At 40.0% G+C, this 26,597-nt stretch overlaps 1 protein-coding gene across 6 annotated transcripts in view; it reads left to right on the forward strand.

Moving 5' to 3' along the window:
* The first annotated feature begins 2,140 nt into the window (after nucleotides 1-2,140).
* The window catches only part of ECHDC1 (ethylmalonyl-CoA decarboxylase 1), a 41,113-nt gene continuing 16,656 nt past the window's right edge, over nucleotides 2,141-26,597 (forward strand). The window contains exons 1-6 of one of the 6 annotated variants that reach the window (XM_027751355.2): nucleotides 2,236-2,627; nucleotides 7,739-7,840; nucleotides 9,332-9,553; nucleotides 15,124-15,266; nucleotides 19,659-19,711; nucleotides 21,644-21,724. In XM_027751355.2, the coding sequence (XP_027607156.2) occupies nucleotides 9,334-9,553; nucleotides 15,124-15,266; nucleotides 19,659-19,711; nucleotides 21,644-21,724 (497 nt within the window). In that variant the 5' untranslated portion in view covers nucleotides 2,236-2,627; nucleotides 7,739-7,840; nucleotides 9,332-9,333. The other 5 variants (XM_027751346.2, XM_027751375.2, XM_027751315.2 and 2 more) reach the window with 5 other exon arrangements.

A 26,597-nucleotide genomic window follows, 5' to 3' on the forward strand; every position in this document is an offset into this window, starting at 1 on the left:
TTATCTATTTGTTCCATGGCTCTGAAAGGAGTTGGTAAAAATAGCATCTGGGAGCTCTGTACCGATTGGAATTCAATATTTCAGTCTGGTAGCCTTGGATCTGAAAGTGAAGCATTGGTCTTTTAGCCAGTAAACCATCACAAGTTTCTGGGTCAGCGATAGGGGATGGGCACATACTATATAATTCAGGTGGTGACCTGACTCCCCTAGGTCAGTACTAATTTAGCAAGGCAAGGAGAAAGTGTTATTGAAATCGGTGGGATTATTTGCATGAATAGGTAACTTTACAGGATTTGGCACTTTTTTTAACTTCTTACTGTACAGTCAAACGTGCAGACTAGAGTCACCATGCTGCTGAAAGTTACAGCCTGTAAGGGTTCTTTAGTGTCTGTTTTCAAAGAGGATCTCATTCTCCTGCTCATTTTGCTACAGATCTCATTCTGGACTCTGAGTGGTCTAATCATTATGTCCTATATGACACAAGACCATAAAACCAAAAGGAGGCAAACTTGTTTATGGATGGGTAGATCAGTGTTGTGCCACCAACCGCTGCTAGGTGGCAATATGTTACCTGTAAAATCGCGAGCTACCAGCCACCATCGCTCTCCTCTGCTTCACACCGAGCTGGGACGTGTGTGGGCATCGCTCTACTCAGAAAGAGGACAAGGCCTTGGAGCAGGATTTGGAGAGAGCTGCTTCCCTCACACAGATCTTTAGCTCGGTACTGACATTTTCCAGAAACAAATGCAGGGCTGAATCCTACTGGAAAAATTCTTTGTGAACCCAAGAAGAAAAATAAGAGACAAGCCTGCCTGTTGTATTATTTCTGCACAACACTGGCAGTGTTGTAATAAGGGAATGAATCCTTCTGTTGTAGAAAGATAGCACCGCCTAGGACTAGATTATTTCATATTCTCAATTTGATTAACAATACAAAATGGAAAGTATCCGTTCTACATGCAAAGCTTTTGTTTTTCCAAATATATGATTAATTGAAATCCTCTACATATTCAATCATAATATTTAATCAACTAGACCACCTTTGGGAAATTTGTATGGACAATTGGGTTGAAAAACGGCTTTATTAAAGGTAGAGAAGATGTATTTCCAGACACAACTTTCAGCCATGCTACAAATACTTAACACTGAGTCATCTTATGTATGTATTACGTATTAACAAGGACACTGTTTGAAAGACTGGCTCATATTTGCATATTGCTTTGAATACACAACGCGATCTACATTGAAACAATTTATTTCCCTTGTTCTAGCTGTTGGTGTGACAGCATTTGTTCTTCCAAGAAGGAAAACCAAGGGCAGAGAGGACAGGGCTGTGTACGACAGCGCTATTTTATGCCAGCTGCAAGTTTATACAAAATTACAGCTTGATGCCAGGGTAGGTTGCAGCTGGCTCCGCACTTTGGCCCAGCTGCCAGAGCGTGGGTGCAGGTGAGTGGCACCTGAAGCTGGGGAGGCACAGTGGCCAGGAACACGACAGCTGGAAGGGGCTCACACTTGGGCTGGCAGGTAAAATGGATATACGCGAACGCGGGAAGCCCAAGTCTCGCCTTATGGCGACATGGGTAGGGAACTAACACCTCTCCTGCCTACGGCAACCACCAGGCAGAGCGAGTGGGGTGGGAGGCCGGCGAGCAGCCCCGTCGGTCCAGGCTGGATCCTCCCGGCAGAGATCCATGTCCTAACTAAGGCGACTTACAGCGAGACGTTGTTCAGAGACAGAGGAGAAACAAAGATCTTTAATTACACTGGCTTGGATAGGATAGAAACACAGAGCTTGGTTTTTAGCGATAGAGGCTGCCAGTGCAGGAGGCAACAACAATAACGACGTGCTCAAGTAGCGTTTAGCAGCTTGGGAGCTAACAAGCGCCTTCTGCGGCAAGACTGCTTAAACTTAGGCAGAGTTCTCGGCTTTCTGTAGACACAGTCTACAAACGTGGCATGGAAGAACGCAGACCCTGCCAACCCCAAACCTGCCTCCAACTCCCTGGGGCTCCATCGGTTCTTTAATCCCCTTTGCTGGCCCCGGGGGCAGCCCCGGCACTCGCCCCGCGGCATAGACGGGCGGCGGCGGGCCCGGCACAGAGGCCGCGGCGGCGGTGGTTCCCGGCCGGGCCGCTTTCCCGGCAGCACCGCCCGCCGTGCTCTGCTCCAGTGGCGCCGGGAGGGAGCGGCGGGGCCCGGTCAGTGCCTGGCCGAGCCAGGTCAGTGCCCGCCCGCGGGCTCCACTCTCCAGGCGGAAACAGAGGCTCCTGCGGGACGCCGGGGCAGCTCAGGGCCCCGGGCAGGGTCCGGCGGCGGGGCAGGCGCGGTGTGTCCCGGTCCCCGCGGGCCGCTGGGTGCCCGTGCTGGAGGGGGAGGCCGATGGTGCTTCTGCCTGGGAATGTCCTGTGCTGCGAGCCCCCACGGCCTCCGCCCAGACACCTCGGGTGGCACTTCGGCCCTGCTCAGCACTGAGCTCTTCCTTGACGGTTGATTTAAAATAACTGATTTTGTTTAAAAAAAAAAAAAAAAAGAAGAAGAAGAAAAAAGTAGGCCGCGTCTAGAAAGCTTTCCTCTGTCAGGACAAGTGCTACAGCGCACTGGTCAGGATTTTGGCATTGCACAAGGTCAGCAGCAAGAAACCTCTGCTGGGGAAGGAATTTCTACCCCTTGACCCCTCAAGCCTTCACATTCTTCCCGGGATGATACTATGCAGGGAAGGTGCCTTTGCTTTCCAAAATTTAGCACGTAGAGTCAAAGAAGCCAGTGACAGGCAGTCCTGGTGTGCTTCTGGTTCCCAGTGTTGCTACAGGAGGAGCATGAGAATCGTGCTGCATGGCCAGTTCACATGTCAGGATGTGGTTTTGGTGTTGCTGTTGGCAGGAGCATTTATGGATGGTGGTGGTAAGGAGAGCAAGAGTAAAGAACAGTGTACTTAGTGGAATTCTGAGCACTTCTTGACTGCAAAATTTCTTTACAGTTTTCAGGGCAAATTAATCATTGGGAAAGCATCAGTGTTTGTGATTACAGCTAAAATTGAGTTCATACTTTTATAGGTTAGGATTTGGTGACTGAAAGGCAAATGGTGAGTTGGTTGTGAATGTTTCCATTCCTGTGAAGATGTGCATCTGCTTGTCTTAAAGGGCTCTAAAACACACCTAGTGGGCAGTGAACTTTAAAGTGCTTTCTGTCACTGTTATAGAGGGCCCTGTCTTGACAGGGGTGAAGAGAACCTCTTCAGAGGTTCAAAACATTAAAAATTAAGATTTTTTAATTAAAAATATTAACAAAACATTAAAAAATAAATGGAAAGGCTCCCTTTTTCAGCTGTTTTGCATCCTTGAATGCCATAATTTTTCTGTGGGCTTTGGTATGTTTCTGTGTGATTTGTTGACTACTCTTAAAAATAATTAAAATGTGATTAAAAGAGAATGTAATTGTTTCAGACAGAGAGACAATTCACATCTAAACCCTACCCTGCAGGGATCATTAAAAAATACAAAACTAAGCAAAGAACAAATAATTTGGAAAACCAAATAGCTTGCTATCCCCAGAATTGAGCTGCTCAGAAATAATGAAAATAACAAGGGAAAAAAGAGACAAAAGCAGAAAAGAGTAAGCCAGCTTAAAACTGAAACCACAGACGAGGGGTTTTTACTTACAGTGTTAAAAGGTTTTTGTTCCTACTGTTTATTTCACATGTGCATTATTTGATGCCATTTCAGTTAGTTAATTTGGGCATCTTCTCACTTCTTGTTCTTTCAGCTTCTGGTTGGATAAACTTTGTTTCTAATGCTGTCATCTAGAAACTAGGAGGCCCAAACCTTTTGTTCTCTCAGCAGTAACACAGAGGATAAAAAGTCATCCTGTATAATACCAGCTATTTCTAAAGCCTGTTTTAAGTAACTTCTCACTGAACTGTAGGGACTGTTGATCCTATCCAGTTTGTCTACAGTGTGGGTACCAGAGACAATGTACTGAAAATTTGAACAAGGTTTAGCAAGTTTGAGACCCATGATCACTCCAGAAAGGCATGAGGGATCAGTCCCCTTCCCAGGGAGGAAGAATTTCCTCAGTTCCCCAGCTTTGCTTAGTTTCTGTATTTGTAAGTTATGTTTTGTCAGTAGGATTTCTGCTGATGATCCCTTGGCATACTTAAGATCTAGTCACTGCTTGCTTTCAGCAGTAGGAAAGCCAGCTGGAGAGGCGATTGCCCTCATCTTGCTTCATCTGGTAGTTATGAGAGTGGGGGAACCTGTTGGGTGAGTTGTTTAAGTTAACCTAACCTGTACATCATGGAAGGAAAGCAGTGAGATGCAGAAGTGGATGAGGCAGATGAAGGGCTTTGTGACCTTCAGGTGAGGGGTGGTGACAAGCAACTGGCAACAGAGGAACCCTGCATGAGACCTCCTTCCTACACCTTTTTTGTGTCTGAAGGCAGGGTACAGAGATTCCTCTTCATTATGAGACCTATGTTCTTGTCTTAATTTGCATCCAAGCTGACCCCCTTTGATCTTGCTGGTTTTGAATCTCTTTGTCCAACATTTGAATTTATTTTCTTTTTTTTTTTGTGCCATTATCATTCACTGTCCCAGGTTCCACTCATTCTTAATGACTTTCACTTATTTTTAACCTACTTTTTTTTTTTTTTTTTTTTGTACAAATGCCCTGTTTTCATGCTTTGGTTCTTCATCACTCTGTTTTTTCATCTGCTGTCATGTTGTAGGGTCAGTTGTGCCAGTCCTCAGCACTGGGTCACCACTTGCTTTCCATTCATTTGTCAGTCACTGCAGTGATGTGGTAAAGCATCTGACAGTCATGGTCACTATTACAGATTAATGCCTTCTAAAGTGACTGATAAGACGTGCACACTGGATTGAGTTGTAAATCATCATCATCTTCAGCTCACTTCTTCTGACCTTTCTTCCCTGTCTTCACACTTCTGTGCAGTGAAAATGCAGCTGCCTGAGGACTTCATCAAGTCAATTTGTCCTGTTCTTGACCTGTCAGCTGCCCTTGACACCTTTGGCAGTGTCACAAAAGTGCCTTTCTAGTTGTTTTTGTTATGCTTTTTGAATATTTTCTCCTCCCTGAGATGTCTTTTGTGGATTTTGTCTGTTGAATCCCTTTATTTCTGTTACACTTCATCCACACCCAGAAATTCAGTTGATATCTTATTTATTTCAGTAACTATATCTGCACATCACACCTGTCACGTCCTGCCTCACGTACAAGGGTGCACTTATTTCCCTGATGTATTGAAAACACATCCCTGCATATTTTCTCCCTCTTTTCTTTTTCCCTGACTTGTGTCAGTAATTCAGGCACCATTTTTGAGCTGGGATTTTCCCTGTTCATGTATCTTAACGTGCTGATTTGATTTGCTCTGTAGTGCAGTGTTTCGCGTTTGAGCAGGCAGCTCGAATGCTCGTTTGGTCTCCTGACATTCAGGTCTCTAGTTTGTCTTAGTTCTTCTACCCATCCAGGAAGTTGCTGCCTCCAGCAACTTACCCATTGCTCTGGCCAGCTATCTTTTTGCTCAGTGGCAGTTGCAACTGGCAACACTGCTGGAGGTGACTGTTTGATACAGCATGTTTTAAGAGAATAATTGGGGTTGCAAAAGAGTATTGGTAAATGGCAAGGGCAAATATGCTTGTTCAAGAGTTGGGGCTTACTAATTTCCCAAAGAATCTGCTCAGGTAATATTGATGTTGGTGTTATCCCTGTTAGTACTATTTTTTATTAACATTGTGAGGTCTGACTTTTAAGTAGGCAGTTACAAGACACTTTCGGAAGCACTCTGATACATATGCTTACACAAAAGTACATAGATTGTCTGTACATAGATACATGTATCACTCTTGCATAATGTGTGTCATTCCTTTGTATTGAAGTGCTGACATTCAATAGGTGCTCATATTAACCCACAGTCTGCTAGCCCACAGGCAAGGGTGTTATAAAATCATTTGAGTGCCAAATGGGGTTTAAACTGTTGTTTTATGTAAGAGGTACAGTAACTGTGGAATGAACAACTATTGATGTCAATACTATTGGCTTATATCTTAGTTGTCACCAGTGATACGTAAAGCTGTAGCACTCAAAACATTTGAAAGATGCTAACTAACCACTGTTATTGTCAGATTTTTTTTTTCACTGTAGAAACTGTGCATAAACTGTCTGTGCTAGAGATGTTAATGGGTATAGCGTGTCTGACTTTTTGAAATTAGACTAAGACTCCATTTCTAGAAGTGTATCTAAATGGATGGGATTATGTTAAACTGAAAATCTGAAAATTTTAGTGTTAATAAATGTCTCTTGGCTGGTCCTACAACACTGTAAGTGTTACTGTAACATCTGTCTCTCTCACTTCCTTTCACTTACAATACAAAAAAATTAATCTCAGTCATGCTGTGGATTGCAAGTGCTCTATACTGATTGAAAGCTTGGGTGTTGTTTGTCAGAGATTCAGCAGAGATCTTTTTAATCTGAGAGAGCTCTAGTTTAAATATCATGCTTTTCCTGAATGGTTAGCTCTCTCAACAGCTCTCTCTGAGCTGTTAAAATAATCTTATTTTTATTTAAAAAGGTATTGGGTACTGACCAGTACTGTAAGAGATGGTTTTAAAGAAAATAATTCAATGATAATACCTTGCATGAGTCATTAACCATGAGTCATGATCAGCTGGCAGTGGTGTCCAATTTGTTTTCTAATCCCGTACTTGCTGATGCTCTTTATTACCATAGTGATAATATTAAAGAGCTGTTAATGCATATAACCACGCAGCTGAAAATGACAGGCTCTTTTTTCACTGGAATAAAAGTTCCGTATCTTAAGTCTGTTTTGCTCTGTATATTTCTTGTCATGAGAAATCTAGTAATGTATAAAAGTCATCAAAAAAGTTTGTTGGCAAGAAGTTAGGTTAACAGAACAGCCTTCTCCCCCCCCTTCTTTGCTTTCAAGCCAATCATTGGGGCTTCCTAGAGAATTCCAGTTAGTCTGTTTCTTATGAGGATTGGGGATACTTTGTAGTCATTAAAAGTTGAGAGCAGATTGTTCAAGCTATGCTTTGCAAGGAAAGCCTGCACTATCCATGTATTTAATGTTTGCTCTCTCCTGAGCAAAAACCAGAAGCTGGATGGAAAGTTTTATTGCATCAATGTATGCTGAGGAATGACTACTGAGGTTTTAGAGAAAAGGGAAGGCTGTCTCCCTTCCCAGAGCCTGAATATAAAAAGAATCAATTAGTTGAGAAATGAGCTTTGGAAACCCATTTTCAATCTTTAAATAAAATTTTACTAAGAGAAGTGATTTTAAAAGCTCTGAAAGGTAGTGGCTGAACAGTTGCAGACTATATTAGAATATGCATAGATGGAGAGCGTTTGGGTGTCCAGCAGTTGGGGAACATTATTTATGAAGTAATGAATCTTGTATTCAATTAGATTTCAACTTGATTCAATTTTTGTTAGTTTTATTAGTTTTCACTTTAGAAAAGTTGATTGTTACAGATTAAAACCTTGTGTCTCAACAGATGCTAAAAAAACCATCCCTTAACCTATTCCAGTGTAGATGACCTTATAATGCATATATTTGTGTGGGCCTTTCTTGTTTCTTTGTGGTGAGCTTGTGAGATAGTGTTCTGTTAGTGGGTGCAATGTGGCAGGACAGGCATGAATCTACTGGCATAGATGACTCTTCAAAATTGCTTGGTATTCCTGCATATTCCTTCATATCCCACAGTGTGGTTGCTCTGCAAGCTCCTCCTCCATTTCAATGAGGACTATACCTGCACCAACGAAAGCTTTTTCGAGTTTAGTTTAGAATGGTACAGCCAACGACAAGGTAAGTGTTTACCTGACAGGACTGTTCACTTTTTTCATTAAAAAACACATGCAATTGGCTTATAATGTGCATCTGCTTGTTCATGATTATATAATAAATGTTTTCAAAAATTTGAGTCTGTAAGCTGTAAGATGCCCTGAACAGAGCATAAAATATAGCTGTCACCAAATTCTGTCTCAGTGAATGTGTTTGTGCTGTGGATTCACCTTAAAAAACTTCCCAAGAGCTGCATGCCAATTTTGAAAAAATCTCGTTTCTGCCAAATATAATTAAGAAACAAAGAAGGTCTCTTCCCAGTTATCAAAAAAGTGAGCATCTACCATGTCTTCTGAATGGCTGTGTATATTAAAAAGGGGAAAAGGTAGGACTACTCTAGCAAATTGCAAGATTTAAATACAACAAACCTTTTTCCATGTCCTGTGAGGGTTCTTTTGATTCCCACTCTGAGTGGCTTCTAAGGTGACTTTATTTTCAGAGCAGCTGTTTCCAGTTCAGGCTTTACCCTGTTTCTTTCAAATCACTTATAAACCACTTTGTCCAGTAGACCCTTTTCCAAAGTAAATAAAATAAGGCAGAGATGCTGATCAAGAATAATATAGCTCCTTTCTTATTATTGTCTGATATACAGTCATGCACTGTAGAGTGGAAACAGCAGAGGAATAAGCCATGGGTGTACTGGTACATAGAAATAGTTTACCAATATTATGTACCTGTGTAAAAGGCAAGTGTAATGCTCAATGCATAATACAGTTGTACACTTCTCATCCTTTGGAGTACTGCACAGGATCTGGTGCTCAAGTGAGATCAACTCAAAGTGCTACTGGAATGACTGGGAAAAGCACATAGCTATCAGAGGCTAGCAGACTAAGTAGTTTCAAGATGAAGTGTGATAACTCTGTTAATGGAATTAAGTGACAGGAAACAGACTTCAATATAGGAATGGTCTTCAGTTCTTAATTTTTATGTTCCTCAAGTATTTCTTTTGGGAAGGTCTTGCTGTAATAGTTGCTTACAGAAAAGCAGGAGATCCAGATCCTGAAAACTAGGGGATTTCATAGTATTTTTCCTCCATCGTAGGTGTGGTGTTTGGGGGTTTTGGTATTTCTGGGGGGGAAGGGTGAGGGAGGGATTGGAAGATTAATACAGAGTGAATTGGTCTAGTGGAATACATAAAAGTCTTACTATAGTTCTTGAGCCTCTTTCATGTTCTGTGCACAAATACTTTTTCAGTAATTTTTACAAGAAAACATTTAAAAAGATGCTAATTTCTGGCTTAACTACTAAAATCCATAAAACTCCTTCTGTTAACTTTGTGGGAGTAGATTCAAACTAAGAATTTTGCAAATACAGTCTGCAGTGATTTCTATAGACTTTTAGGATTTCATCACCTTTATATCAGTTTCTACTGTCCTACTTCCCTCTTTGTCAGAGGACTGAAGTGTATTTCAAAGGAAATTTCCTGATTTTTTCCCCCACCCCATGTATTTCCAGAGATGGCCCTTCCTCTGTGGAAGAACTTACTTCAGACTACAAAGGAAAGAATACTACAGCAGAGAAGGTTGTCACTGTATAATGGTGCTCATGGCTATGAGGAAGAATTGATAAAGAAGAAACTTCAACAGTTTGCTGGTGGATCCATCAACCTTTCCAAAGAAGACAATGGCATTGGAATACTTACCTTGAACAACCCGAAGTTAATGAATGCTTTTACAGGTATTAATTAGTTGATGGGATTGCTAGTTGGTTTTGGCTTTTCCCTTGTTCAGTTACCCATTTTAGCATTTTGCCTAAAGAAAGTGAAACACTATGTCTTACCATTTCTTAATTAAAAGAATAAGTGTTTAAGTTTTATTCAGATGTGCAGCAAATGTCCACTGTTCTGTGTAGTAACTTTGCTATAAATGTCATAAGAATCTTAAGAAATTCTTAATGACATTGGGGACTGTTTCACAGAATATGCCTCTCCCCCTTTTTTTAAATGTTAGCACAATTCTGCCACTGTGCTCTTTCTTGTATCTCCTTTCATTTTGTCATCACTGCTCTGGAAACATTGAGGGCATTTTTGTGGGGAGGAGAAGACACCATCTTTGTTATGTAGGTGGTGTGGAAAGACTGAGTTTACTTCTTTATTCTTTACTTATATATATATATATATATATATATATATATATATATATACACATACTTTATTTCCCTGTAACTTAAACTTCTGTAGTTTGGTCTTTTTCACTCACTCAAACTGGCTTCCATTTCTTCTTCGTTTGCCTTATGTCATAAATATTAATGACTGGTTAATTAAAGATCAGATGAGCTGGGTATTCTCAGCTGTTATGGGTCAGTGATCTATTTAATATACTTATCTATTAAAACCAATTGCCCTATTTTATTAATCTTGTATTGTGAGAGAGGTTTTTGTTCTCCAAGATAAATATATTTGCTGTCTCTCCTTAACTGTCTAGAATATTCCAATTTATGTCGTTCTCTTCAGACATGAGTGGCACAGGTTCAGGGTCTGAATCTGCTTTAGCTGGAGCTGTGCAGAAACCTCTTAATATTTTGAAATGGATAAATTTGTGTCATCTTGTTAATTTCTTTTTTGCTGTTCTGTTTTCCTTCCCAAGTCTCACAACTCCTTTGCTGCGAGCAAGTACATTTGCAACACTAACAAAGTGTAGAGCCGCTTGCCTTTCAACTAATGATTGTTAGCTGAAAGGAACCTAACAGAGCAACAGAATTGGTGGTTATGCCCCTAGATGTGTCTGCATTCTTTTGTTTCCCTTCGAAAGCTCATGTATAAAATCATTACCTAACTTGAGAACTTGTAGCTTAAAGATGTTAGCATAGGGATTGTCCTTCTGAATGCCTCCCTGTCAGCATTCATGCTGTTATACAATCATAATTACATTGTAGTTTCCTCTTTTACTGCAGATTGGTTTCTGGTTTTGACTCAAAACAGAACTGTGTAATCTGCACTTTGTAGACTGTGTTCTCTTAGCTTATTTGTTGTGGAAGTTGAAGGGGGCATGAGAAATGAGATGTAATAGCAAAAGGAGAAAAACAGATAAAGCCCAGTCTGCTATGGAGATCAGGTGTAATGAAAGTCAAATTGCTTAAACTAAACTTTAATAGAAACTTGCAACTGTTTTCTGTGTGCTTGGCAGAAGGGGCTCAGAATTGATATGTTGAAGTGCTGAGCAGGTGCAGCTGCCATTTAGGCAACTGATAGCTGTTCTTTGCCTACACAATGTTCTATATAATGTTAATGCACTGAAATCATATCACACATCTTGAGCACCCAAATTAGCAGATATTTTCTCTCTGGCTCAGTTAGTGGTCTGTAAAATAATCTCTTCTCTCCTTATAGACTGCTGTGAAAATAACGTATTAGTGTATGTGAATTAGATGCTGTAGTAGCAAAGAGGACCTACAAAAACTGCTGAGAAAATGAATAGTTTTGTCTTTGTCGCAGACCCTAATTAGCATATGACAAATGAGCCATGGGATCAGGCAGTTCTGGTTTACAGCAGTGTGTAGAGCCCCGTAGAGAGCAGTACTCCATTCTGCTAGATAGTAGCCACAAAGTTGCTCTGGAAAATCTTACTATGGCAGTTCAAGAGATACTGCTTCTTTCTGCTGTACACCTCTGCTAGAGACTTTCGTTGTAACAGGAGGGACAGCAGAAGCAAAATCAGGCTGGCCCCTTGGCCGCTGCAGTTAATGGTATGGCATCTTAATTTATCTTGCTCTTCATTTCGCTTTAACATTACTGTCTGTAAACTGTAGTTGCTGACGGACAACCAAGAACCTGATCCTGTTCCTTCTGTTGTCTATCAAATAATACTCTTCAAGGAGCAGAATGGGATGCTCAGCCCCTAAATTGCCCCAGCAGGACATGGTTGATTTCATCAGCCAGAACCTGTAGATCTGCTGACCCACCCTGCTCCGCACCGCAAATAAATTCTGTTGATTCTGTGTCTCCGAGCTTCTGAATAATGGTAGATGTGAATTTATGTATACATGTATGCTTCCTTTAGAAAGCCGCAAAATATTATTAAACTGTTGAGGGAGATTCTTTTTTCCAGGCATTTACTTTACACAGCAGTTTTTTATCTCGAAGGAATTATGTTTATTCTAAGCTTGAGCAACTCATGAAATCAAAACCAGAACAAAATTGTTGGCAAATTGCTAATGGGCAATATGGAGGTTGTTATGCCTTTTTTCTCTTCTTAATTGGAATCTGATAGCCACGTGTTTGAAATGGTCTCTTTGGAAACAAATGGTAATGTCAGTCTAAGCCTGGTGGAACCAATTTCAGCAGCCCAACCAATCACTGAACTAAACTTGAATGTAATTTAAAAGAGAAGAAAGCCAGCCTGTAGGAATTAGATAATAATGATGATAATGTTATTTTCTAGAATTTACTTTAAAACACTTATTCTCAGATTATAGTTAAGATGCAAACAAATTATTATTCCAAATAGATTTAGTTCTCTGAAGAGTATGAGCTTAGTGGTATCAAATACTGAAAGACAAGACTGGCTGAATGAGGATTTGCTTTAGTGTTGTGTCCTCATCATTATATCAAACATCATGGACTATATCTGTTGGTAAAATAATAGTTCAGTGTTGTCAGGAATGGAAGGAATTCTGTGCCAGGAGAATGGGACAGGCTCTGGCCAGTGTCTCTTGTTCTGAGCTATTGCACGTAAAGGGCTCATACAGTTCCTTCATTTTTTCAGTTAACTAAATTTTTGGCTTGGAATACTGTGTGGAAAGACTCTTCAATACCTCACTGCTTTGTCTATTAAAAGAACCACAAACAGTGTTTGTGCTGTATTTGACACTAGCAAAGCTTGGATGCCAGCCCAAATACCTTTCTAGTAAGAAGGCTTGTCAAATAAGCAATGAGTGAAAGCCACAGGGTTAATGCACGCATATTTGAACAGCATTTGCAGAAAAGTTGCTGAGTGCACCGTCAGTCTGGAAAAGCATTTCAAATGAAGACCCACAAAAATCTCATCTAGGCCTAATTCTGCTCAGTATTTTCATTCATGGCTCAGATGATAAAATAGAAGGTGAAGTCCTGAAATTTTCAGATGACCCCAAATTGGGAGAGCTTGCTGCTAAGATCTGTTATTAAAATTATTAGAGAGAGGCCTCTGCCCGAATTAAGGTGCAGATGACACCATATGCTGAAATCAATAGTCCAGGTTTATTTAACAGTAAATGTGAGATAGAGAGAAAGAGATAGAAAGAAATAGAAAAGAGAAAGACGGGGGGGGGAGAGAAAGAGACTGACAGAAAGACAGATTAAGTAGAAAATACCACCTGTCTGTGGGGGAGGTTTACAACTGAGCCAGTTTGTGCAAGGGAGGATGGGTTTTTACTCCCTCTGTCTTAAGCGGAGAGGTTTCGCCATCACAGATCCAAAAACTCTCCTCCCCCCCCCCGAGCTGATTTTCAACACAGCTGCTGAGTTTGGATTTACATTCTTCTCCCCACCCTTGTTTACTTCTTCTCAGACCTGGGATGATTTGGACCACCTTTATCTTACCTCAAGTTCCTATCAGGGGGAACAGTCCAATTCCCTGAAATCCAGGAGGCATATTCTGGCAGGAAGTGGGCTTCAATGGTCATCTTTGCAATTTGCTACAGTGGGCAAAAGTCCTTCTTAACAATGTTTAAGTCATTAGTCATAACGTTTTGGTCTCTCACACTTGCAAGATTATTCTTTGGAGCAGAGGTGTGGCATTCAAAGTGATCTTGCTACAAAGAGCTCAAGATAAACAAGGTTAAATTCATTGAAAGCAAATGTAATGTGCTGCACACAAAAAGCATTGCCAAATTATAAATACAGAAGGGAAAGGAACTGGCAAAACTGTAGGGATTTGTTAGAGGATCATAGTCTGGATTTGATGGTAGGTAAAAAACCCAGTGTCATTCTGGTATATAATATGTAATGTCCACTTAATTATTGACCTCCTCAGATACATTGTCAAAATGTACTATTTCAGTGGCTGAGACCAAGCCTAAGGGGGAAGTGCTTGACTAAGTGTTCACTCTTGATCTGGTGCTGGGAAGCTTACTTCATGAGGAAGTGCAAGAAAAACAAACAGGGAGGAAAATTAAATCTCCCATGGGTTGGCTGCTAACAGGCATTTTCAGAACAGAACGAGTCCTGTGCATGCAGGTGTAGAGTTAAAAAAGCAACACTGTTGGCAGAGGAGAGCTCTTGATAGTATTAATCAAAAGCACGTTTTTGTCTGAAGAAGGTAGGCCTGTCCATCTAAATTCTTGTCAAAGGAGTGTAAAGCTGAGTGTAATCAGCCTGTATGTAGCTTGCTTTCTGGAATTAGTTTCTGTAAATGTTTTCTCTTAAGAATATAATTGGACAGAGTCATAGGCATTTAGAGAGGAAGAGCTTTAAGTGAATGTAGGGTAAGCTCCATTGGTGTGGAAAATGCCACAGTCTAGGATGAGCTTTAGGAACAGGAGTTTGTAGAGTTCCCTGTCAGGAAGGGTACTTAAGTGAATATATGAGAATATGGTGTTTAAGCTAGAAATAAAAAGCTAGTACAATGACATACTTTGTAAAGGGAGGCTTTCTATAAAGGTTCCAGCTAGGGAATGAAAAACATTTTAGAAAGTTGGGGGTTTTTTAAATCTAAAAGGCACTTTGCTCCTATTTTCAAATATATCTTTATTTTCTTTTGGATGGATACTTCTAAATGTCTTTGGCCTCCAACACAGTTTGGCCTTTTTTAGGAATCTTTGTTAACATTAACTGGTTATACCTTGAGCCCACCTTGCACATGGTTCTTTTCTGTTCTCTGCCAATTCTTTGAGCAGGGTGAAATGGCAGTAACTTCAAAATAACTGATCTGTCCAGTGGGACAGATCTGGATGGAAAGAAATAAGTTCATGTGTCCGGAATGTATACAATTGCAAACAGGAATAAATCAATTAGAGAGGGGGTTTTTGTTTGCTTGTTTGTTTTGTTTTTGCTTTATTTTTTTGTTGGTTATTTTGTTTTGGGGTTTTTTTTGAGTGGAACACAAATATTGTTCATGCAGAACATCCTTCAGAATTTCAGGAAGTGCACCCTTGAAGAAAAAGTGTATGTTGGTGCTTGTGTGCAGGACTTAGGATGGTACTTTCCCATGTGGTTTTAAGCCTATCACTTATTAATTCTGATTTGGTTTTATTGGTGGAAAATGTAACACAAAAAATGATTGTGATAATAATTTCCTGTTAAAAATTTTGCTTCTCCCCACTTTTGACAGGTACCATGATGGTAGAACTCCAGGAGAGGATAACTGAACTGGAAAACTGGAAGGATGGCAAAGGCCTTATCGTCTATGGTGCAGGAAACACATTTTGCTCAGGATCAGATTTGAATGCTGTCAAAGAAATATCCAACTCCCAGGCAAGTATTAATACACATTACGGTTTTGGAGAAAAATGAGCTTTCTGAGATTCTTTTTAAACAGAGGAGTTGCACTACAATTCTGCTGCAATTTTACATGCCACAGAATGGAGCTTTTAATGCTTGAAAAAACGCTAGCAGCCCCTTTAAGGTGTGACTTAAATGTTATTGTAATTGATTCATAACTGTAAATTCCTACATATTCTTTTTAATCTTTTCTTTTAAAAATGTCATTTCAGTTTCTCAGAGCAGTATATCGTGAATTTACACATCAGATAAGCAGTGCTTCTGTAGTTTGATATTTCAAGTAATAATTTTTCATATACTCTAAAGTAAAAAAGCAAATTTAAGTGGCATGGCTGCTATTACAGAAAGGTTTCTGTTTTGTCAAAACTGTGCTTGGAACTGCATAAAATGGAAGGACAGATGCAATTCTTGTGCTGTACTAGAGTCAGGTAAGTTTTGTGTGTAACTATGGGGTTGAAGAGGTTAGGGGTTTGATGGCAATTTTTTGCTCATGTCACTTGTTTGGCAACTTTCACATGGCTTTAATAAAATATGGAACAGCATTTGCTGTCCTTTAGTCTTACAGAACTCTTCTGTCTAGATTGCTGCAGGTGAGAGAGTTTTTTGTGGTTTCAGGTTAAGTTTTCTGTCCACAGGCATCTCTAAGGAAAAAAAATAGTTAATAGCTTCATGCCTTGAACTGGTATATTTTTCTTTTTTTTTCTTTTTTTTTTTTTCTTTTTTTGCAAGGCTGCTTTAGCCTATAGCTTTTACTAATTGCAGAAAACACTTTTGTTCAACCAGTTGGTTGAGGGAAGATTGTATTTTTCATGATTTTAAATCCAGTTTGCTTTTCCTTGTGGTGCAGGATAGGCAGAATGATGGCCTAGAATGCTGAAGGATTTTCATGCCCCCTAGTGGCTCTTCATCCTCCTCTTCCTCTTTATTCTGTTCCTCTCTTTGTCCACCTTCTCGCATGTTCAGTTGTTTCTAACTGTGAAACAATACCTCAGGTCCCCTGCCTGTTCTTCTTTGCAGACTTGCTAACATTATGTAACCAAATCACAGAAGGCAAATGAGCAGTGGAATTAAAAGAAAAAAATATTTTTCTTTCTGTTTTCGTAAGCCTGGTTCCCAAGAGTGAGAACCTCATTCTGGAGTGAGACTTGAAAAGCTGGCTACCCGAAAAGCAGGAGTGGCTCTTGAAAGGACAGATGAGAGGAAGAAGGCACAAAGGAGAATTTTGCTTTCCTTGGTCCTAGTCTAGAAGCCCTAGGACAGAGGTTCCCAAGAAGTAAGCCGTGGAGGGAGGACTTTGGAGCAGTTGGAGATAATCTGGAAATACTGTTCCGTCTGTCACAAAAGTGGACTGTAAGCTCCTGCAGCAATAAGAGCCAGTGTTACAGTTTTCTACTTTATGAAGGTGACTTTCTTCTTCCCTGTCTCCCCTAGCCCCACCGCAAGCTATTAATCCTTTTCTTCCATATGTAGTGCATACTGTATTTTACCTCCCTTTCTGCGTATTAGATTTCTTCTTACTTCAAGGACAGTATTAGAACTGAAAATGTAATTATTCCGGTAGACTGCAACAAATATCTCTTTAAGTATTTTATCTGAATAGTAGCCTTATTTTTCTTATCAGTGTATTGGGTTGACCCTGGCCAGATACCAGGTACCCACTAAAGCCGCTCTCTCACTCTCCCTCTGCAACTGGACAGAGGAGAGAGAAAAAAAACAGCTAAGATTTCATGAGTAGAGATAAGAGCTGGGAGAGCTCACTTACTGATTACCTTCACGGGCAAAACGAGACTCAAAGTGGGGATAGTACTTATATTTATTACTAACAGGATAAGAGCCAAAGAGTGAGAAATAAAACAATCTTAAAAAACACCTTCCCCTCACCCCTTCTTCCTTCCATGTTCTCCCTCCTCCACCCAGTGGTGCCAGGGGACAGGGAATGGGGATTATGGTCAGTTGTTGTTTCTGCTGCTGCTGCTGAGAGAGAGGAGTCCTTCCCCTGCTCCCCTGAGGTCCCTCCCATGGGAGACAGTCCTTGATGGACTTCTTTAGCCTGAGTCCATCCCTCGGGCAGCAGTTCTTCCCAAACTGCTGTCCTGTGGGTCACTCCTCCATGGGGTGCAGTGCTTCATGAAATAACTGTACTGACGCGGGTTCCCCACAGGGGCCACAAGTCCTACCCAGAAAAAACCTGCTGCAGCGTGGGCTTCCCTCTCCACGGGCCGCAGGTCTCTGGCAGGACCCGACTCTATCCTGGGCCTCCCACGGGGTCACAGCCTCCTTCATGCATCCACTTACTCCATGGGCTGCAGGTGGGTCTCTGCACCCCGATGGTTTTCCATGGGCTGCAGGGGGACAACCTGCTTCAGCATGGTCTGCACCACGGGCTGCAGGGACCACAGCTCCAGTGCCTGGAGCACCACCTCCTTCTCCTTTTGCACTGACCTTGATGTCTACATTGTTATTCCAATGTTCTCACTCCGCTCTTCCCTGGCTGGAATTTCTTCTGCGCAACAATCTTTTGTTCCTAAATGCGTTATCACAGAGGTGTTACTGTTACTTCTAATTGGCTCGGCCTTGGCCAGCGGCAGGAAGTCTGCCCTGGAGCTGGCTGGCATTGGCTCCACGGGACAGGGGAAGCTTCTAGCAACTTCTAACAGAAGCCACCCCTGTAGCCCCCCTGCTACCAAAACCCAGCCACAGAAACCCAGTCAGGAAGTCTTGAAGGGTTTATTGGCCAGGACTCAAGCAATTGATTTATTTTTTTTCAGAGTGTTTTCTGTGTGGGCGTTTTTTCTATGGGTTACACAGTAATCTCTACCACCTGAGAGTATGAAGACCTTTTGTCTGCTCAGTCATAATTGCATTTATTAAGCTGGTCTGTTCTGGAATTAATCTTTAATCACCATTTTGGATTTCAACATGAGTTGAGAGGGCCAGTTTCAATGCAAGGACTCTACTGTGATGAAGTGAGTTATAGTATGGGACAGTTATAGTATGGGAATGGTGCAAGTCTGTGTCTGAGAACTGATACCTTGTATGTTTGTGTGGGTTTTGAACTTAGCTATTAAAATAGCTGTCATGAAGGATTTGAATGTTCTTTAATTTAGAATGGAGATATTGCTACTGTTCTTAATGGGTGTAGGAGATGACTAGAGTCATAACTAAAAGCCTCTTTGTAGATCAACATGTACTGAAATTTTCAAGCAGACCTTTAGTGTAATAAAACTGAATTCACTAGTTCTTGTATAGCGATTGTTGTGGCAGCTTATATCTGCCAGACATCTGTGCCTAAACACCATAATGCTGGTTGGCGTTGGGCAGAATAGCACCTGAAATTGGCCTACTATTATTTCAAGGTCCTCTTCTAAAGATGTACTGGAGACTTACTGGGTATCTTTTGTTTTCCTGGAGCATGAGTCAGAAGCTTTTAATTCTTTAACTTGCCAAACCCTGTTGTTTTAGAAATTATTAAATTCCAATAAAGAAATGTTTATTGGTTTTGGTTTGTTTGGATTTTTTTATTTTTAATTATGATTTAAAAGACATGCTGAAATTGTTACCTACTGGGTTTTTTATTTCTACAGTGTCCAAACGTAATTTTTTTTTTTTAATTTGTGGTAAATGGTATGTGTAGTTCAATTCAGTATGTATATGAACACGGTGATACTGAGTCATTTAACCTAGTTATTTGTCAAGTTCCTGGTTAATAATAGATGTCTGAGAAAGAGTGTAATAACAGGGAGGGCAGATAGATAATGATTTAGCTTTAAAAAATTCTTTTAGTCCCCAGCAACTTGTGACTAAGACTTCTAGAGCTAGAGGTGTTACCTTCTATGTAATAACCTTTTGCCGCTTTTTCTGTCGTGAGTTTATCTAGTTGTTCTCAAATTCATGTAGAGGATGTAATGCCCTGCTGCCAAGTTTTCCACATTTTAATTACATGTTGTAGGAAGAAATATTTGATTTGAACGTAGCAGCAACTTACTTTATTTGGAGCCCTTTAGTTCTTGTGTGGATTAGATGGGAACAATTGTACCTTATTGACTATTGGTTACAAGGTGAACTAAAACATAAAGGATGAAATAAGAAGAGTCTTTCTTTTGCAATTACTTTAATGGTGGCTTAATTATAACTGAAGTTTATATAAGTTGATTGAGGTCTGATTTTATTTTTTTGACCTGATTTATACTGAGTTTTTTATTTGCGCGTAGAAGGGTTAGACTGGAATTTGAGCAAGATGAACCAAAGAGAAAAAACCCAGCTAAAGTAAATATAAAGAATACTTACTCCTGTCTTCTCCATCTGTGTGTTTAATTGCTTCATATTAAGATCACTTAATGTTTTTTAATTTCCTGTTCTTTGTAGGATGGGATGGATATGTGCATGTTTATGCAAAACACCTTAACCAGACTTATGAGGTAATATATTTTATTTACCCTTCTTTATGAAGTAATTATAAGTATTGGAATGTATTTTAGCTAACTCTTTAATGAGATGTTTAAAGTTTAATACATAGTTTTAAGTATGTAATTTTGAATCCCAGACCTTGCATTGACACATGTTAATCAGGTAGGTATTTATGGATTAAAATTAGACCTTGAAATTTTGCAACTATTAGACTTTCCAAAGATCAGAACAGGAAAAACCGACCTAGGCTTACATGTGTAGAGCTAGGAGATACCTAGAGTTAAGGAAATCTAGGCCTTCAAATTTTCAGAAACTGACTTCTATAACTCTGTGAAAGTTGGTAGCTCTTAAATAACAAGCAGAGACAGCTTATGCAGCCTACACAGGTAACGTTTGTTTGATATATCTGTTTAATCTTCCCACTTCATAAGAGGAATGTATTCAGTTCTACCATCTGGCACTTCTGAAAACCACTTTTTCCGTTCCTTCAAATTTAGATTCCCTTAATCTATTAAATCCATTAGTGCTAAAGTCTGTGTTTTTTCTGCTCAGCACTCTTTGAAGATAAATACTCTTTGTTTTGAAATATTCTTTCTTTTCAAATAATCTATATGAGAAAGTGTTGTGAATTAACGTTTTTTTCTGTAAAATTGCCCAGGAGACTTATAGTAGTAGTACTGTAAGGAATCCTCAGAATTGGAATCCATTTGAGTCTCCATATAATCAAAATGGATGGGGCAAAGCAGAGGAGGAAGATGTGTGAAGATTAACCCCCCCACACCTCAGGTGTGTTGACTTAGCAGACATTGAAGCAGTGTTTCAGGGGGAGCAGTGAGCTGCTGTCTGGGGACATCTGTTGTAGATGGGGTTAGTCTCCCTCAGAAAGAGCTGATGCTGACTGTGATCCTGAAAGAGGTGCCTTGAATGGATCAAAGTGTGGATGTAGGGGTCTTGGACCCATGTCTTCTGGTTTCTCATAAACCACAGGAAAAATGAGGCTGCCCTCTTCCAGTGGGTTCACGTGCCATGTATTGTATGAAGTGTGCTGCAGCTTGTAAGTGAACTTGGGCCAAAAGAAAGTGTTGGTGCTTCTGTTAAAGTAGAACTAAAACCAAACATGTGGTCATGATTGGGAAGCTGACTTTTGAATGTGGTTTGAAAACTACTCAATAAGTTAAATGTTTCTTCGTAATAAAAGATGAAACAGCTGTATCAGCATGCAAATTCTGTGACTAACCAGCTGTCTTCATTTCTTAGGGAAGGTGGCTTATCCAATGTCACTGTTCATTAGTATTCATTTCACAATGGCAGTAGGGAAACATACTCTTCCTTCCCTCTGTTCTTTGAATTACCTTGAACATGATTAAATACCTTGAGCATGATTAAATACAACACCAACAAAGGTAACAGATTGCTGCTTTCCTTAAATGGTTTTGTTCTCAAAAAAAAAAAAAAAGAAAAAAGGTTTTGTTGATAACTGAGATAGTAGCACTCTGAAGAAGTTGCTGAGGCTGTCATGGTAAATCTCATTATTTTTAGATAATGCAGCCCTTCAGTCCTTTGTATCCCTTTCTGCTGCTTTCTGTAGTGTACTGGCATAAAGTAGAATCTTGTGTTGCTGTCCTGTCGCTCCTCCTTGCAGATAGTCTTTTTAGGTATAATCTATAGCAGGTATGTTTCATAACGTGTTTTTTCAGTACGTGATCCTTGTTTTGATTCCATTTGATATCTCTGTCTTGCTGTTTAATTTTGGGATTCCATATCAATTATGCAATAGTAATTTTGAAATAAGCGGAATTGGTATTGTGCTGCTTACCCACAAAGATGTTGTTATTTGAATGAATTGGAACAATATATTTTTCTAAACTTTTACTATAGAGATGGTTTGGTTGACTTGCTTTCTAATTTTTAAAAGACTAAAAACTTGAATTTTTCTTGTGTAGGTTACCTTTGATCAGTGTTGCACTAGTCCAAGGAAAAGCTTTTGGAGGAGGAGCAGAACTTACCACAGCATGTGATTTCAGGTAAGACTAACAATTTGAGTAGCTGTTACATTGGGTCAGTGATTTAATGACTGTCCATGTGAAATGTGGAAAGCTTGAGGTACTGCTTTTACCAAGAGTCATGTCCCTGGGTTCCAAGGCATTGGAACTAGACTTTGTCAGCAGGCTTCACAGGAAAGTGCATGTCCTGATAGTACAGAGGAAAGATTATTTACTGCCAGGTTATACAGTTTGAATCACTATGTAAAACAAGAGCAGTAAGCAATTTTAGTAACCAGCTGTGTTATACAGCAAGTAGGTCCAACTCACCCCAGAGTGACAGGTAGGAGGGCGGCAAAATTATGTATCTCCCTGTGTCTCTTTATGTGAATGTCGTAAGTCAAAAATAAATAAATAAATCTCTTAATTAATCTGATATTTTGTGTTCTGGGTTTATTATTTGTAATGTAACTATGTGCTCTACAGTTCTTGAAACAAGAGTTTGAGATACAGGGGAAAGCAAAAACATCCCTGGTTTTTTTCCATGCAGGTGCAGGGATTTGCCAGCATGAAACAACTAGTGAAAAACAAAGGGTTTTAGTTAAAGAGGCAGAATGGGAATGGGAAGAAACTAAAATAATAAAATGTTGCTTTATATAAACCATTGCTAATGTGCAAATAGCCTAGAGATGTAACAGGATAAGCACTGTGGGCAGCCTCTCTGAAAATGAGGAGCTTTTAGTGAAGTTTTTATATAAGAGAAGGAAATGTGCTCTTTAAGAGGGCCTTAGTGCCTGAAGTGGGAAAGGAATTATCCAGAACAAGCTGAAAGTAGGTACATTCAAAAGCAATACTAAGCAAAGTAAACTAGAATATTACAGTGCTGTGCCAGATATCAGGAACAGTCTTTGAATAGAGGAGATGGTATCTGCACTGTCTGAGCCACTCGGAAGCAATCTTCCTTTGCTTTGAAAGTAGATGTGGCTGGATCTTTCTTCTTATCTACTCAGCACATGGTGAGCTGAAACCCCAGCTCTGACTGTGAGTACAGGCTGTATTACAAATGCCTGGGAAACATGCAGAGAGGCTCTGTGTTTGACAGCTGCAGCACTGACAGGAGAATGCACCTGGGAGACTCAGTAGACCTTTCTGTATTTGTGAGCCCGTTGACAGAATGTGTGTCTTGTTATCCCTAAATAGGAGTTTAGGGAACGTGAACATAATGAAATGCAAATCTTTTGGCTTTCTAAAATATGTAGTCTCTACTTCTCTACTTATACTCCAGCTATGCTGTTTTGACATACTGTGTAATTATAGGCATTGTCAAGTAGCTCTTATTTGCATGAATTGAGCAGCTGCAATTCCTCTCATGTACTGCCATAATTTTCATAATAACTACAGCTGTTGATCCATCTTCCATTACTTTCTAACACACCCATCTAGTGCAACTAAATAACAGCAATTCAGGAACAGTAAGTGGGACTTAATTAATAACAGCAACAAGATAGAGAAACATACTCTGTGCTGTTATTGCTCCTGAATTTGAGAATTTTAATACTGGGGGGAAAAATTCCTGGGGTTTTTTTTGAGAACCATAAGTAGATATTAGTGGAACAGGTGTTTTATCCTGAGTCACTAAATGCCAAAAGAGGAACTTGAGACAGAAATCAGAGAGGTTCGTTTTCTTCCTTGAATGAGCTGTTTGGACATTTTATTTTTTAAGAACAAAATGAGTTTGTTGTGGCTGCTTTTAATTCTAAATTTTTAAATACAGTTCTATTTTCCACAGTTACTGTGTAAGCTACCAAACTGCTTGGTTTTGGCCTGAAATATTTTCGGATTTTTAATGTCTGCCCCTTTGTACTACATTAACTATACTGATACTGTTGAAGCAACTTGAACCAAAATGACCTCTGTATCTCCTCTGAAAAGTGCTCTGGCAGCACGATGCACATCTCTACTAAAGTAGAGGTGTGGACAAACCCAATTTTAAAATAGCTGAGGTAGTTTAAGATATTACTGATACATTCTTCCTGTAGCAGTTCTTGTGGCTAATTGTCTCACTGTGATTTAAGCCGGCTCATTTTAAATTGGATTAGGGAGGGCTTGTGTGAACTTTGGCACATTTATTGCTGACATAAGGACAATAATGAAAAGTGAAAGCAGCTTAGATCAGTCCACTTTGGATCTGGAGGAAGAGGTCTTTTCAAAACATCTTCTTCAGTCTTAGATGCTTTATGGATTGTTGCATCATGACTCTTCAGAAGAGCGGCATCCTCATAAAGATCATAAACATGTTATTGGGGGAAAAAGAAATCAGATAAGCGCAGACGAGCAAGGTAATTAAAGTCCTTTCAAAAATTTTTTTGAAAGATAAGGCTTCTGACACTATAGTTATTTATTTCGATTATTACTGTAAAACTGAGCAATGCAGAACTTGTTCGGACAACTGAGCTTTTTAGTACTGCTTCAAGAAATATTGACTTTTTTCAGTGTACCACAGTTGAGCCTGTGAAGGTGGTTTGTGAGTTCTGCTGCCTAATGTTAATGTATCTTGTGGTTCTGCATAACACTGCAGCCATTTCAGGTGCACAAATTAATCTGATACTGGATTCAGTGATGCGATTTTACAAATAATTGAAGCACCTGCATGGTTTCCCTATATGCAGAAACTTGAAGTACTGTACTTACATAGTGTGCGAAGGTAAGGAGAACTGATTTGGCAGGGTTAGTTGAGAAATTTGGACAGGAAAACAGGAATGATAGTGGACTGTTGGGCAATAAGCTACAGATATGGGGAAGAGACAGTCGGTAAAGAATCCATTCGTGCAATTAGTAGATCGCAATAATCTCTGAGCACAGTAGCTGCAGTGCACTATCAACCAGTAGCCAGAATAACTGACTTTGAATTCTGAGCTATCTTGTCTTTATGTCACATTAGTGCCTTTGAGAAATCTTGCTCAGGCAAGAGCAAGACTTGTGTAAGTCTTTTAGACACATCAACAACTTTGACAAGTTTGTCCTATGTCACTTGGCAAATGGACTTCCATTGTACCTGAGTGCTTCTGAAACATATAGTCTCTTTCCCCCTACCCCCTCTTTCCTCCCTAACGCTGCAGCAAAGTAGAGGTGTGTTACCGCCGTGTCAATCAAATTTAAAAGGTGGTGTCTCAAGGCAGAGGATGAGATTGCAATGATAGAAAGCTGCCCATTTCTCTCACCACTGACTTCATAATGGGCTCGTAGGTAGAGACAGCAGTATTTGCCTTTTCTTCTTTAGAAAATAAATTAACGAACTGTAATTTCTTCAGCTGTAGTTGATTTTGCACAATTAAATTGCAAAGGGCCAGTTTTATTACTCTGGAACTGCTGAGTTAATTATTAGCTTATGCTAATAACACTGTTTATATAAAATTGGCCTTCCTGCATTTTAGTTGTGTGTTTTCTATATTCTTGGGAAATATGTAGGCATGATTATTATTACATTTTAAGGTGTTAGGCATGTTCCATGAAACACCTAGAAGAGATACATGAAACAATAGCTTTGGTGTGTGTCTTCCTGTGATAACATGTTTATTTACTTTTACAAATATGTGTTTAGTGCATTAAATGCCATTTTTAGGAAATGAAAGGAGCAGAAGTTAATATAACTGCTGCATAGATGTAGGCTCACTATGACCAACTTTTCAGTTGTTTCACCTTTCAAGAAGGAGGAATGGGGGAAACTAAAGATTTTAGTATTCTATATTTCGCTCTGTGCAAGGATTTGGGCTTTTAGTTTTATCAGGATGAGCATTTAGGTGCACAATATGCTGCTGCTTGAAATAAGAGCACCTCAGTACACAGTAGCATTTTTCACTGGGCAGAGCATGATATGAGTGTAATGGGATGGGGTTCACATATTCGTTAAGTTCTTGCAAAGTTCAGGCTCACAAAGCACTTTTCATTCATGTGACTCTGTAATGTTGCTACACATCATCACGAGAAGAATCAGTAGCCAAATCTGAGAGTGAGTTCCCTATAGAAGCCTGAAAGATAAGCGGGCTAATGTGTACGTCTCAAACACTGATAGCTGGATAGCCATGGAGCCAACAAAGGATTGTTGGTAATAACAGCAATGGATTGTTGGTAATAATACACTGTGAGAAAGAACAGGACGTGGCTGGAGAAGGGGGACATATGGAGGTAGGGGAGCACTTTTCTGGGACAAACATCTTTGTTCGAGCTTCTGGAGCTCAGCGCAACACAGTACAGTGCAAGCACAGGAATGAGGTTGAGCAGTGGGCATGCACTGTGGGGAGGGAACAAGACCACCAAAGACCTCCCAAAGCCCTCCAACCCATTTCCAGAAAGGTCTAGAAGAGTGGAATGAGCATGGTAACTAATTGGCATAAAAAGCAAGAAGCTTATCTCCAGGATGGGGGAAAACTTATCTATATAAAGGTACCACCACAAAGCCTGGGTGCATGTGCGCTCCAGGACCCTGGACACCCCTGCTGGATCAATGCTGGAGCCAGGACCTGTGATCTCTCTTTTTCTCTCTTTCTTCCTTTATTTCTCTCTATTCCTCTTTAATTCAGCTCTCTCTCTCTTCCCTTTCACTCTACCCTTTTATCCAAAACCCACTGCTGTGTGCTTATACTAGAAGGTTAGGGACTAACATACCAATTTCCATGCCAAGCATGTAATTTACTGATAAAACTCTGTAAACTTTTGCAGACCCTCTGAATTTTGCCGTTCCTTTTGACCATGAGCATCAAAGAATCTTGGGTGTTCCCTTCTCCTTAAGGGTGGAACACCATATTCTCACAGCTTCAGGTGCTTGCTATATGGCATAGATCACTTTTTTAAACTATATAAAATTTTTGTGTGTGTATGTGTATATATATATATACATATATATAAAACATGTGTG

This window comes from Pipra filicauda, unplaced genomic scaffold (assembly GCF_003945595.2).
Source record: "Pipra filicauda isolate LSUMZ 115617 unplaced genomic scaffold, ASM394559v2 scaffold23_size5868930_pilon, whole genome shotgun sequence".
NCBI lineage: Eukaryota > Metazoa > Chordata > Aves > Passeriformes > Pipridae > Pipra > Pipra filicauda.